Genomic DNA, 14,509 nt, shown 5'->3' with positions numbered 1-14,509 from the left:
GCTATGGAAGAGATATTCAAAGAATTCTTGACACACACCCACACCCCTGCCCAGAGCTGTCCTATGACTTTCAATAATGCCCATTTTATATCTGCACAGAAGGAACCATAATTTATCCAGAGGCTCTGTCACGTGGCTTCCGGTTCCTGGTGTCTGTAACTCTGTGTGTCTGTCAGTACTGTTTCTCCCTGTGTCATCCTTTCCAAAGACACCCTGTGAGCTGCCTGCTCTGCCCCTAGGAGGACCTCCATTGGACAACATCCCACTCTACATACACCCTTAAAGCCTGATGGTTATACAGCCTTTGGTCTAGGTGTTCATTTCAGGAAGTTTAATGGGCACAGGCCTATTTCAGCCCATCCCCCCAAAATCAAACAGAAATGCTAGCTGTGCTTTTGACTGAGAGATCTCCCAGCTTGAAAGCTGCTTTTCACACTGAGTATTAGCCCCAGGTGGCCCCTTTTATTAAGTTGAGTCTGTGGGAGAAACTTTCCAGCTCACTTCCTGAAATCCATACCTCATGTGTTCTCCTGGAACCTCTGCCCTTCCCTGAGCCTCCCCATGCTGCTTCCAGGGACTGGCCCTAAGCAGACACTGTGCCCCCACCCTGTGGCAGCTGAGGGGAATGTGTGTTCTTTGTAGAAACCTTTGTCCTGACACTTGATTGGCTCGGAGGACTGCAAAGAGCAGTGCCTTGCTGGTGTCCTGGGCTGTAGAGAACAAACAGCAGCCCTAGGCACCAAAGAAAACATTCAGTCTTGTGCCCTGTGTAGTCTGGGAAAGCAGAAGAATATCCCAGGAAATCCCTTCATGGAGGTGAAGGGTCGACTCCTTAGCACAATACCCTAAATAAATTAATTTTGGTCCCATGGGTGGTGGGTGTATGGATAGAATATATATGTGACATACAATCCATGTTTCCTGGCCAACCTACCTTTGTGGACATCCCATTGAATTAATTAGCCATTTCAGTGGAAAGAAAGTTAGTCTGTCTTTATCATGTTCAGGCTGCTTTACCTCACATTTAACACCCACATTTTTGGAGTCATGGGAAATCTCTGTATGACAAGTCATCACATGGAGAGATATTACAAGAAACAGGGACTATCATAAATATGATGATATGCCTCAGGGATTTTTGACCCTAAGGATATTAAAAGTCATAGGCAGATTTGAAAAGTGTTCAGAAAGTTCTAACTAAATAGTTAATTTTATAAAAATATTTTACTTTATTCTATTCCATAGATGAGCATGTATTATCTTCTGTTCAGCTAAAGAGTGGAATAATTGATTTAATATATGTATGAATATATTTTCCTTCTAGATCAGGGGGACAGTAAATTTTACTGTAAAAAATCAGATAGGAAATATTTTAGGCTTGCAGGCCATATGATCTCTGTGATAATTCCTAAATTCTCATGTCGTAGTGCAAAGGTAGCCATGGACAATTAAAAAAAAATGCATAAAATTACTTCGGCTACGGGTTACAAGTTGTGCTTAACAAAATAATTGTCGTAATGCATTATAAATTGAGTATTATCGGAGCGATAGTTCTTTCATTATGCACGATTATCTTGGAATTCATCCCAAGTTGTAGCTGGCACAATTTTTAATATACTTTTACTGATTTTCAGAGAGGGAGAGGAAGAGAGAGAAACATCAATGATGACACAGAAACATTAATCGGCTGCTTCCAGCATGTACCCCCCGCCCCAACACACACACTGGGGATCGAGCCAGCAACACGGGCATGTGCCCTGAGCAGGAATCAAACTATGACCTCCTGATACATAGGTCTACACTCAACCACTGAGCCACATAGGCTGGGCAACAAGATCCTTTTTAAGTAATTCATTTATTTATGGTCATTTTTAATGAATAATTGAAATGAAAATATAATACTCCTAACACAACCAAAACCAAGAGGAGTATATATAAATATTTACTTCATAGTTGGTAAAATACATAACACATTGAAGCAGAAGCTAATTCAGAAAGTTTTATTAGAAATAGGTGTTAAAAATTTACAGATATTGTGGAATCAAATTGTCCATACACAGTGAGGCACTCATGGTGAATTCTGACTTATGTTAAAATGAGAGAGACACACTAGCCAAGTGAGCAGTAAATAGAAAATTGTCTAATCCTCTTCGTCCCCTGAATCCTCCTCTTTGGGTTTGGAGAGGAGTTTCATTACTCGGTGTATAGGAGTCTTCACAGACTCATAGTTCCATCCCTTCCTCATAAACATCTTCTCAATCACACCTGGCATCCTGTAGCCCTTGCTTACAATGAAATCTTTGAAGGCAATTGGTCCATAAAGTTCATCAATAATGTCTGGTTCAAGATGCCTTCCATCGGTCAAATGTTCCTTGTCAGGGACGGCTTTAGGGTCGGGAAAGGGCTGGTCATTGACCAGCTTTTTCCAGGATTTGGGGTCCAGGTACCATGCTCCATACCTTATCTTCTCCCGTTTGGGTTTATAAGGGTCTTGTTGTTTGCGGAGTTTCCTTTCCCAGTTACCTTCCTGCAGGGAGAATTTTCTCTGCTGTATGTCATCTAGCTGTTTGCAGGGCCTTATATTCAAAGGAAGCTGGCTTATTTTCTTTATTTTGACTGTATTATGGGTGAGTGGGACCTCTAACTCAACTTGAAACTGTTTCATGAGGTCCTCTTCATCAATGCCTATGTCTCCAAAATTATCATCGATCCATCTGCAGAATTCACGAATTCTTCTTCTTGATTTCTGGAGCCCAGGATCCTTGGGGATATCCATTGTGCATGCTGCATTTGTCTCTTCCTCAGGAAACAAACTGAATAAATATGACTGGAGACTCTCCTTGGCCGTTTCCACGTAGGCTTGGTCTTCAGGTTCCAGGTTGTCCTCCTCGGGAGGTTCCAGGTTGAGCTTCCAGGCAGATTTGGGGTGGACTGCCTGGGGAGGCTCCAGGTTCACTGCCTCGGGAGGTTCTAAGTTCACTGCCTGAGGAGGCTCCAGGTTCACTGCCTGGGGAGGCTCCAGGTTGACCTCCTCAGGATGTTCTTCACACAGGTGTGTGGGGGTCTTCTTTCTTTCCTTGGTGCCCTCACAATACGCCCACGTGTCCTCCATCTTCCTGTCAGGATCTAGCACTTCCAGGACCTTGAGCAGGAGGTCTGGAGGGAGAGCTTCCTCCAGATTCGGGCAGTTAACCAAGGAATGCTGGGTCAGGCTGGCTTCAATGTTCTCTACAAAGGCCTTCCGTGCTCGCTGGGCTGGCGAGAGCTTGGAACACAGGTCCGCTCCCGTGGGCGGCTGCCTGTGAATCTTTTTGGGCGGAGGGCGGGGAATTCTATGAGCAATCATGGGGAGAAAGCCTTCCCGAGGGCCACGAGTGATCACATCTTCAGCAGATGGACAGCCCGTTCTGAAGTCGTCCAGTCCCTCCTTCACAAATACCCACCGCCGGCTGTCCATGGAGGTGGGGCACTTCCCAAGCTTGTTGTTCTGCCTGGAGAGATAGCGGGAAGGCAACCTGTCCCTGTCCTTGAACCAGGGCTTACATTTCATGCCCAGGGGCACGGGCTCCAGCGGTCCTGGCCCTAGCAGCCACTTCTTGCTGGGCTCCGGCTTCTTGTCCAGCTTCGGCCCTGACTGCCACGGCTTGATCAGCCCTGACTCTATGAGCGCCTTCTTCCTCAGGTCCGACTTTAACAGCCACCCCTTGTGGGGCTCAGGTAAGGGCCACTGCTGGCACGCCATGGCGCCCTTGGCCCAGGGCGCCCAGTGGCTTCAGGGGTTTGTTGTCCCAGCGGCCCCGTTGCTAGGAGACCATTGCCTGGTGCTGACTCATGCTTATTCTTTCCCGAGGTGGGTCAGCACGTGCCCCTGCACAGCCTGCATTGTCCGGGGATGGCCGGCAAGGTTGCATTCTTGCTTGTGGTACAGAACTGTTCCCGTGTATGGGCACTCCTCCACAGGTCAGCTCCCCATTCATCTTTTGATGGACTTTTGGACTGATTCCAGTTTGAAGCTGTTTGGAAATCAAGGGGTCACGAATATTTCACGTGTTCACATCTTCATACAAGTACTTTCATTTCTCCTGGATAAATTATAGGTAACAATTGAAAGGAGGGAGCTTCTGAGAACCATGTTTTTTCTATGTACTCACAGCCGTCAGGTTTTGATATCTGCCCAAATATGGGTGAAGTGAGTGAGGCATTGGGTATACAACTTAAGATGGCACCCCAAATCCCCCTCAGAAATCAAGATCAATTATCTTTTAAGGTAACATTTCAACATAATCAGGAAAACAGTGCCATAGTAAAGCCTGAGGACAAAGGATAGGTCAGTGCCCTACTATGGATCCTGTCTTTACTTAAAACCCATGTGTTGTTCACCATCCATTTTCTTTTTACAAATAATATTTGCCCTTTTTAGATACTGTTGTGTTTCTTGGAAAGAGCTTGATTCTTTGGGATCCTTTTTAAGATTTGATTTAAATAACCAGAGCAGTTCCCTGTGATAGTACATGGCTAAATACTGTTAGACCATGTGGTATGGTTAATTAACTGTTCCTCACTACTGAAGCAAGACCCTTCCATGTAAATTATTCAATGCCTGTGCAGCTAGAGATCTTCTAGTCTGGCTGACAGTAAAGGTCACTATTGCAGGCCCTGTGTGAGTATCAGTTATCAAGAATCCTTTCCAGTGGTTTCTTTCCTGGCTTCTAATATTCACACACGAGCTGATCAGTAATCCCCTGAATCATTCTTGTGGGGTGCAAGATTCTAGAGTTCCGTCTCTTTCTCTCATTTTGCTCTCTGGTTGTCTGCCTTGAGATCTCTACCCACCTTGTTCTCTGTGGTGTCTTAGCTCCATCTCCTTTACATAGCGTGACCTCTCTGAGCTGTGGCCTAGAAACAGAAGGAATGTGGAGCCATCATAGGAGTCACCTCATTTATTTCCTATCTGTGAGGCATCTGTCCCTGCTTCCTGATGTCCAGTGTCTTTCATAATTTTATCTTATTTTCTTTCATTATTTTTTCACGTGCTCCAGGGCATAAATCTGATACCTGTTACTCTACTTTGGCCAGAAGAGAAAATATGATCAACTTTTTTTGTTTCGTCTCCATCAATTTGTGAGTCTGCCTTTGCAAAGGTCTACCACGGCTTCCGAACTATCATGGGGAGAAAGCCCGCCCGAGGGCCATGAGTGTTCACATCTTCAGGAGATGGACAGCCCTTTGTGAAGTCGGGCTGTCCATCTCCTGGTACCGTCAATTCTTGCTATTCTCCATGATTAGAAATTGTAGATCACACCGACATTATTGAAACAAATGCCTCTTTTAAAATCCATACCAACCTATTTTACTTTTTTCCCTAATTCTCAGGATAACCATCTACTTCAACTTCCAAAAAATAAATAATAAACTTCTTAGCATATAACATTAGGTGTTTTACAATTTCAATGCAGCATGGATTTTTCTTGGTCATAGCCAATGATACACTAATACACAAATTGCAGATTAGATGTAATTCTTCAACCAAGGCAGCAACTTGAATCTTGTCCTCAAATACATTTTTTATTCATTTAGTTATTCAGCACACATTGGTTCAGTTCTCCTTTTGTATGAGGCAGTGTGTCCAATATTCAAACTCTTGCAATTAAAGATACAAACACTATATTTTCCCTATAATCAATTTCCCATCAATTTTTGCCATCTGATTATTTTAAAGATTTTCTTCAGACATCACCTTTGAAGTACATTCTTTCTGAGTAAGTGTTAAGTGAAGCAGGCTGAAATTGCAAATCAATGAAATAGCATTAAATATATTAATACAGCTAAGATGAATTAAGATGGTTGGTATAAATTAAAATATGAAGCTAAGGAATAGAAAATCAGTGACCACGATTCAGTGGGAACTCAATCTATTCTAGAAATCGTTGCTTGTAAATTAGTATTATTATTAATATCATTATTAATATTAATATTATTGTTTCCTGCAGTATGAAGCACAGGGAGGATATCTCCGTTTAGGGATACGAACGAAGTGACATTTTCATAGGAAAAATGACAAGTAGCCTGAAGGTAATGCCCAGTATATTCAAAGCCCTTTAAAAGTTCACTATTAATCCCAGCAACAACACAGCGCAGGTAACTAAGTATTACGCAGCCAGCTCTGGGCAGTGAACCTCCACTGGACAGAGAGGCCCTATAACCTCAGAGGCCAACCCCAGAACGCTGCTACCCAGAGGCTGACCCACAAACTGACTCTTTGCTAAACACAAAATAAGGCAGTCTGGGAAACAAATGCGGCTTGCTTTAAAATAAGGACTGTGGTTTACAACACAGAGGAACAGTGTATCGCAGGGAAACTCAACACTCTCCTGAATACCAGGCAGGTCTAAGGCAAGCCACACTGAAGAATAGAAGAACCGAAGGACCTTCACTACTGCCATTTTTTTTTTCTTTTTTCACCTTTTAACTAAGAAACCAATTTTTTTTCTTTTTTTTTCTTTTTCTTTTCTTCTTTTTTTTTTCTTCTTTTTTCCATCACCTGATTTTACCCTTTTAATTACTACCTTCTTATTTTTAACCAGTATTATTACTGCTACCATTTTACCATTTTTTTTTAAAGTGCCATTTTATTTTCTCTTTATTTTATTTTGGGATTAGTGTTCTCCATTCTATTTTCATCGTTATATTATTGGTTGTTTCTAGTTTGCATTCATCTCCAGGGAGCTGTTGCTGGAATTTGTTGGGATTAATAGCTGTTCTATAGGAGTATTCTCCTCATATAAAAAAGTCTCTTCCCCTCTTCCACTTCATTCTCTCTTTTCACTCTTTCTTTTCTTTCTTCTTTTCTTTTCTTTTCTCGCTTTTATTTTCCCCCCTTCATTTTCCCAATTTCATTTTTGCACTCCTTTTTTTGGTCCCTACTTTTCTTTTCTTTTTTCTCTTTTATCTTTTTCTCTTCCTTCTTCCTTATCCCCTAATTCTCTTAATTCAGGTGGTCACCTTTATTTGGGGTTATGAATGTCGTGAATATATTTGTGTATAGTGCCTGGTACGTGGTGCCTTGTTGTGTTGTATTTTGTGCCTTTAAAACAACGCAGCAGATCCAAGCAACAGCAACCTCCTGAGCACCACACCCTCTGCTGAGGAACAGCAGCTGTACGTGAAACCTCGCCCCACCAGCCAGAAGAGCCACCACAGCTGTGAACAGCACCCACCAGAGGAGCTGCTGCCAACTGAAGAGCAGCTGCTACCGCAACCTCCCGAAGAGCAACCACAGACCAAGGAGTCACTGCCACCAAGGGAGCAACCACTGAACGACTCAACGTCTAGATATGTCAGTGAGATCAAACATGGGCAGACAAAGAAACCCCCAAAGGAGAGAGAAGGAGGACTCTCCAGAAAAGCAGCTAAGTAATACAGAGGCATGCAACATGACAGAAAAAGAATTCAGAATAAGGGTCCTAGAGTGCATAAACCGGATGGAGGAAAAAATCGACAACTTCTGCAAGAAGCTAGAAGAAACAGATGAAAAAATCAACAACTTAAGTAAGACCCAAGAAGAAATGAAGAGTGATATAGCTGCAATGAAAAACTCCATTGAAAGTATCAACAGTAGACTAGGAGAAGCGGAGGACCGAATTAGTGAATTAGAAGACAAGGAAGCAAAACACACCCAAAATGTACTGCAATTGGAGAAAAAAATTAAAAGACAGGAGGAGAGTCTAAGCGAGCTTTGGGACAACATGAAACGAAACAACATACGAATAATAGGGGTACCAGAACAACAGAAGGATGAACAAGGATTAGAAAACCTATTAGAAGAAATAATATCAGAAAACAACTTCCCTGAGGTGGGGAAGAAAAAAGTCACACAAGCCCAGAGAGTCCCAAACAAGGTGAACCCGAAAAGACCCACACCAAGACACATCATAATTACCATGGCAAACGTTCAGGACAAAGAGAGAATCTTACAGGCTGCAAGAGAGAGACGGAAAGTTACATACAAGGGATCTCCCATTAGATTGTCAAATGATTTCTCAACAGAAACACATCAGGCCAGAAAAGAATGGACAGAAATGTACAAAGTGATGCAAAGCAAAGGACTGAATCCAAGAATACTCTATCCAGCAAGGCTATCATTCAAACTTGAAGGGGAAATAAGAAGCTTCACAGACAAAAAAAAGGCTAAGGGAGTTTATCACCACCAAGCCAGCAATGCAAGGAATGCTAAAGGGACTGGTATAAAAATAAGAAATAAAAAGCTCAGAAAGAAAACAGCCACACAAAAACAGAAATGGCTACAAACAAGTACCTTTCAATAATAACTTTAAACGTAAACGGACTAAATGCTCCAAACAAAAGACATCGAGTGGCTGAATGGATAAAAAAACATGACCCATACATCTGCTGTCTACAAGAAACCCACCTCATTAGAAGGGACTCACACAGACTGAAAGTGAAAGGATGGAAAAATATCTTTCAGGCAAATGGAAAGGAAAAGAAAGCTGGGGTAGCAATACTTATATCGGACAAAATAGACTTCAAAGTGAAGGCCATAACAAGAGATAAGGAAGGCCACTTCATAATACTAAAGGGATCAATACAACAAGAAGATATAACTCTGGTAAACATATATGCACCCAATGCAGGAGCACCCAAATTCATAAAAAAAAACTCCTGGAAGATATCAAAGGAGAGATCGACAACAATACAATCATAGTAGGGGACTTTAATACACCACTGACAACACTGGATAAGCCCTCTAGACAAACAATCAGCAAAGATACAGCAATCCTAAATGACTCACTAGATCAGATGGACTTAATAGACATCTTCAGAACACTTCACCCCAAAGACAGGGAATATACATTCTACTCAAATGCTCATAAGCCATATTCAAAAATAGACCATATATTGGGTCACAAGCAAAGTATCCCCAAATTCAAGAAGATTGAAATTATAAAAAGCGTCTTCGCAGATCACGATGGCATAATATTAGAAATAAACTGCAATAAAAACAACCCAAAATACTCAAACACCTGGAAGCTGAATAGCATGCTATTAAATATTGATTGGGTTACCAATGAAATCAAAGAAGAAATTCAAAACATCCTGGAAACTAATGACAATGAAAACACAACAATCCAAAACCTATGGGACACAATGAAAGCAGTCCTGAGAGGGAAGTTTATAGCTCTACAGGCCTATCTCAAAAAAACAAGAAAAAATGGTAGTAAATCAGCTAACTCTACAACTCAAAGAATTAGAAAGCGAGCAACAAGAAAACCCCAGAGTGAGCAGAAGGAAGGAGATAATAAAGATTAGAGCAGAAATAAATGACATAGAGACCAAAAAAAAAACAATACAGAAAATCAATGAAACCAAGAGCTGGTTCTTTGAAAGGATAAACAAGATTGACAAACCTCTAGCCAGACTCACCAAGAAGCAAAGAGAGAGGACCCAAATAAACAAAATCAGAAACGATAGAGGCGAAATAACAACAGACCCCACAGAAATACAAATGATTGTTAAAAAATACTATGGACAGCTCTACTCCAACAAAGCAGACAACCTGGAGGAAATGGACAAATTCCTAGAAAAATACAACATTCCAAAACTCAATCAGGAAGAATCTAAAAATCTCAACAGGCCAATAACTATGGAAGAAATTGAAGCAGTCATCAAAAAGCTTCCAGCAAACAAAAGCCCAGGACCAGACGGCTTCACAGGGGAGTTTTACCAAACATTCAAGGAAGAACTAAAACCTATCCTCCTCAGACTACTACAAAAAATTCAAGAGGAAGGAACACTTCCAAGCTCATTCTATGAAGCCAGCATCACCCTAATACCAAAACCAGGTAAAGACAACACAATGAAGGAGAATTACAGGCCAATATCCCTCATGAACATAGATGCCAAAATCCTCAACAAAATCTTAGCACATCGGATCCAGCAGTACATCAGAAAGATCATACACCATGACCAAGTAGGATTTATCCCAGGGATGCAAGGATGGTACAATATCCGCAAATCAATAAACGTGATACATCACATAAACAAATTGAAAGAAAAAAAACCCACATGGTCATATCAATTGATGCAGAAAAAGCATTTGACAAAATTCAACACCCATTTTTGATAAAAACTCTCACCAAGGTGGGAGTAGATGGATCATACCTCAACATAATAAAAGCCATATATGACAGGCCCACAGCCAACATCATACTCAATGGACAAAAACTAACACCATTTCCCCTAAGAACAGGAACAACACAGGGATGCCCCCTCTCACCACTCCTGTTCAACATAGTACTGGAAGTGTTAACCATTGCAATTCGGCAAGAAGAAGAAATAAAAGGCATCCAAATTGGAAAAGAGGAAGTAAAACTGTCCTTATTTGCAGACGACATGATATTATACATACAAAACCCTAGAGACTCCATCCAAAAGCTACTAGACTTAATACATGAATTTGGCAATGTAGCAGGATACAAAATTAACCCCAAGAAATCTGAGGCATTTCTATACACCAATAGTGAACTTTCAGAAAGAGAGATTATAAAAACAATCCCGTTTACCATCGCACCAAAAAAATTAAGCTACCTAGGAATAAACTTAACTAAAGAGGTAAAAGACCTCTACTCAGAAAACTACAGGACGTTGAAAAAAGATATAGAGGAAGACATAAACAGATGGAAGAACATACCGTGTTCATGGATTGGTAGAATCAACATCATTAAAATGTCCATACTACCCAAAGCAATCTATAAATTCAACGCACTTCCCCTTAAAATACCAACGGCATACTTCAGAGATCTAGAACGAACTCTCCAAAAATTCATCTGGAATAAAAAAAGACCCCGAATAGCTGCAGCAATCCTGAAAAAGACCAAAGTAGGTGGGATCTCAATACCAGATATCAAGTTGTATTACAAAGCCACTGTTCTCAAAACTGCCTGGTACTGGCACAAGAATAGGCATATAGATCAATGGAATAGAATAGAGAGCCCCGAAATCGGCCCGAACCAATATGCTCAATTAATATTTGACAAAGGAGGCAAGAACATACAATGGAGCCAAGATAGTCTCTTCAATAAATGGTGTTGGGAAAATTGGACAGATATATGCAAGAAAATGAAACTAGTCCACCAACTTACACCATACACAAAAATAAACTCAAAATGGATAAAGGACTTAAATGTACGACAGGAAACCATAAAAATTCTAGAAGAATCCAAAGGCAACAAAATCTCAGACCTATGCCGAAGCAATTTCTTCACTGATACAGCTCCTAGAGCACTTGAAACTAAAGAGAAAATGAACAAATGGGACTACATCAAAATAAAAAGCTTCTGCACAGCAAAAGAAACCATCAACCAAACAACGAGAAAACCCACTGTGTGGGAAAACATATTTGCCAATGTCATATCTGATAAGGGCTTAATCTCCAAAATTTATAGGGAACTCATTCAACTCAACAAAAGGAAGATAAACAATCCAATCAAAAAATGGGCAAAGGACCTAAATAGACACCTTTCAAAAGAGGACATTCAGAAAGCCAAGAGACATATGAAAACATGCTCAAAGTCACTAATCATCCGAGAGATGCAAATCAAAACAACAATGAGGTACCATCTCACACCTGTCAGACTGGCTATCATCAACAAATCAACAAACGACAAGTGCTGGAGAGGATGTGGAGAAAAAGGAACACTTGTGCACTGCTGGTGGGAATGCAGACTGGTGCAGCCACTATGGAAGACTGTATGGAGTTTCCTTAAAAAACTGAAAATGGAACTCCCATTTGACCCTGTGATCCCACTCCTAGGAATATATCCCAAGAAACCAGAAACACCAACCAGAAAGGATATATGCACCCCTATGTTCATAGCAGCACAATTCACCATAGCTAAGATCTGGAAACAGCCTAAGTGCCCATCAGTAGATGAATGGATTAGAAAACTGTGGTACATCTACACGATGGAATACTATGCTGCTCTAAAAAGAAGGAACTCTTACCATTTGCAACGTCATGGATGGAACTGGAGAGCATTATGCTAAGTGAAATAAGCCAGTCAATGAAGGAAAAATACCACATGATCTCACTCATTCATGGATAATAGAGACCATTATAAACTTTTGAACAATAATAGATACAGAGGCATAGCTGCCTCAAACAGATTGTCAAACTGCAGCGGGAAGGCCGGGGAGGGTTGGGGGGCAGGAGGTAGGGGGGTAAGAGATCAACTAATGGACTTGTATGCATGCATATAAGCATAACCAGTGGACATAAGACATTGGGGGATAGGGGAGGCTAGGGGACTGTCTAGGGCGGGGGGATAAAATGGACACATATGTAATACCCTTTGTAATACTTTAAGCAATAAATTAAAAAAAAAAGTTCACTATTGTCCCTATTTGTCATATGACATATACTTTTTCCAAAGAGGAGTGATAGATGTGCAACAGAAATTACATTTACCCCTTATTGAAATTATCAAGTGAATCCTAGCTGTTTTGGACCATTGGGTAGAAGTGATGGCGAACCTATGACACGCATGTCAGAGGTGACACGCGAACTCATTTTTTTGGTTGATTTTTTTGTTGTTGTTAAATGGCAGTTAATTATATAAAATAAATATCAAAAATATAAATCTTTGTTTTAGTATGGTTGCAAATGTAAAAAAAATTCTATATGTGACATGTCACCAGAGTTAAGTTAGGTTTTTTCAAAAGGCTGACACGCCAAGCTCAGAAGATTCGCCAAGAGCCTCAGCCTGGGGACTGAAGTGTCCCAGGTAACATTTTGTTGAAGGTCACCTGCCCAGGTGGTGGGGGCAAGAAGGCTCAATCCCCGGTAGGGGCCTACAAGAGGCAACTGATCAATGATTCTCTCTCATCACTAATGTTTCTATCCCTCTTTCCCTCTCCCTATCTCTCTAAAAACTTGTGCACTTGGGGGTGAGGGTGAGGGGTGGGGCTAGACCCCTCAACCTGACCTGCACCCTCTGTCATGTTCGGGGACCCCGGCCACTCCTGGCCTAGGCACAGGCCTACAGGCTTGGGCGGCCTGGCTCCCGAGGCCCCATTTTGTCAAGAGAACAAAGTCAGCGTATGTTACAGCCCTCACAGAACCTAGTACACTGCATCTGTGCATACAACTGCCTCGTTCATGTGTCTGCTTCGCCCTACTGTATTACTAACATCTTGAGGACATAGCTCTGTCTTATCCTGCTTCATCTTCAGTGCCTGGCCTGCTGCTATGGACCTGAGAGGGTTTGTTGAGTGCGTGAATAATGAATGAGTGAATGAGTGAATGAATGAGCAAGTAAGTGAATGAACAAGCAGCTAAGGGGCGGGAACTTCTGCCGCATTGCCATGGCAACGCGGCAGAAGTTCCAGCCTCACACACGGCTCCCTGAAGCCCACCCTGGAAAGTTCCCCCCTGTTCCCAGTGGCCTGGGACCCCTCTCCTGGCTGCATACTGAATTACTAACATCTTGAGGACATAGCTCTGTCTTATACTACTTCAACTTCTGTGCCTGGCCCGGTGCCATGGACCTGAGAGGGTTTGGTGAGTGAGTGAATGAGTGAGTGAATGGGTGAATGAATGAGCAAGTAAGTGAATGAGAAAGCAGCTACCTGTTGGGATAGTTGCACTCTGCTTTGGGCTGCCTGACGCAAACCCCGGGAAGTTCCCGCCCTGCTCCCAGCGGCCCCACTCCCCTCTGCCAGCTGCATAGTTTGCGCAGGGCAAAGGCAGCCCAGGTGTGCGTTTTGGCAGATACATGCATTAGCACCTGGCAGCCTCCGATCCCCATGGGAGGGCCGTTTGTGGGCGTGGCCATTGGCAGAGCAGTGCATGAGCAACTGTCAGCCAGGGATCCCTGCGGGAGGGCCGTTTGTGGGCGTGGCTGCTGGCTGATCTCTGTGGTCCCGCTGCCAGCCCTGGGTCTGTTCTCATAAGGGCCACCTGCTGCCCCGGTCGCAAATAGCAGGCCTGGATGGCAGCAAGGCAGGCAGGATGGCGCTGCCCCGCCCTGCCTGCCATATGCAAATTAGCCACCATCTTGGTTGGCAGTTAATTTGCATATCTCCTTGATTAGCCATGTCGGAGGTACGGTTAATTACCATGTTTGTCTACTATTAGATAGGAGATATATATACATATATATAAAATTAGCCAATGAAACATAATGAATGAGCCTCAGGAGTTCCAAATAATGTTTCTAGAGCTCTCTTCACTCTTAAATACAAGAGGTTACATTACTGTATGAACATCAGCATCTTCCAAGTATTCATCCTACTCTGGCTATGACAGTTAACATTAGTAAATATGGCTATTGAAAAAGAGCCTGCTGTAGTTGTTTACCATCTCCCAAGGCAAACATTTCTGAAGAGTGATTATTGATGTAGAGTACTTACCTTTCTAAATTGTCCCCTTTTTTTGCTTCTTAAATAGACAGCGTGTGAAGATTGTGTCTTACAGGTAGTTGTTACCATGACT

General features: G+C 42.2%; 1 protein-coding gene across 1 annotated transcript; it reads right to left on the bottom strand.

Moving 5' to 3' along the window:
- Positions 1-2,140: 2,140 nt before the first annotated feature.
- LOC308511572 (protein FAM47E-like) lies at positions 2,141-3,742 on the bottom strand (the record flags this gene model as incomplete). Its single annotated transcript, XM_081081583.1, has 2 exons — positions 2,141-3,003; positions 3,091-3,742. 2 exons carry the CDS (start codon positions 3,740-3,742, stop codon positions 2,141-2,143), a joined length of 1,515 nt encoding a protein of 504 aa, XP_080937709.1.
- Between the last annotated feature and the right edge of the window lie 10,767 nt (positions 3,743-14,509).

The sequence above is a fragment of the Myotis nattereri genome (assembly GCF_964212035.1).
Source record: "Myotis nattereri genome assembly, chromosome: X".
In the NCBI taxonomy this organism is placed as follows: domain Eukaryota; kingdom Metazoa; phylum Chordata; class Mammalia; order Chiroptera; family Vespertilionidae; genus Myotis; species Myotis nattereri.
The sequence above is the reverse complement of the archived record's forward strand: the minus strand, read 5'-3'. Positions and strand labels throughout refer to the sequence as shown.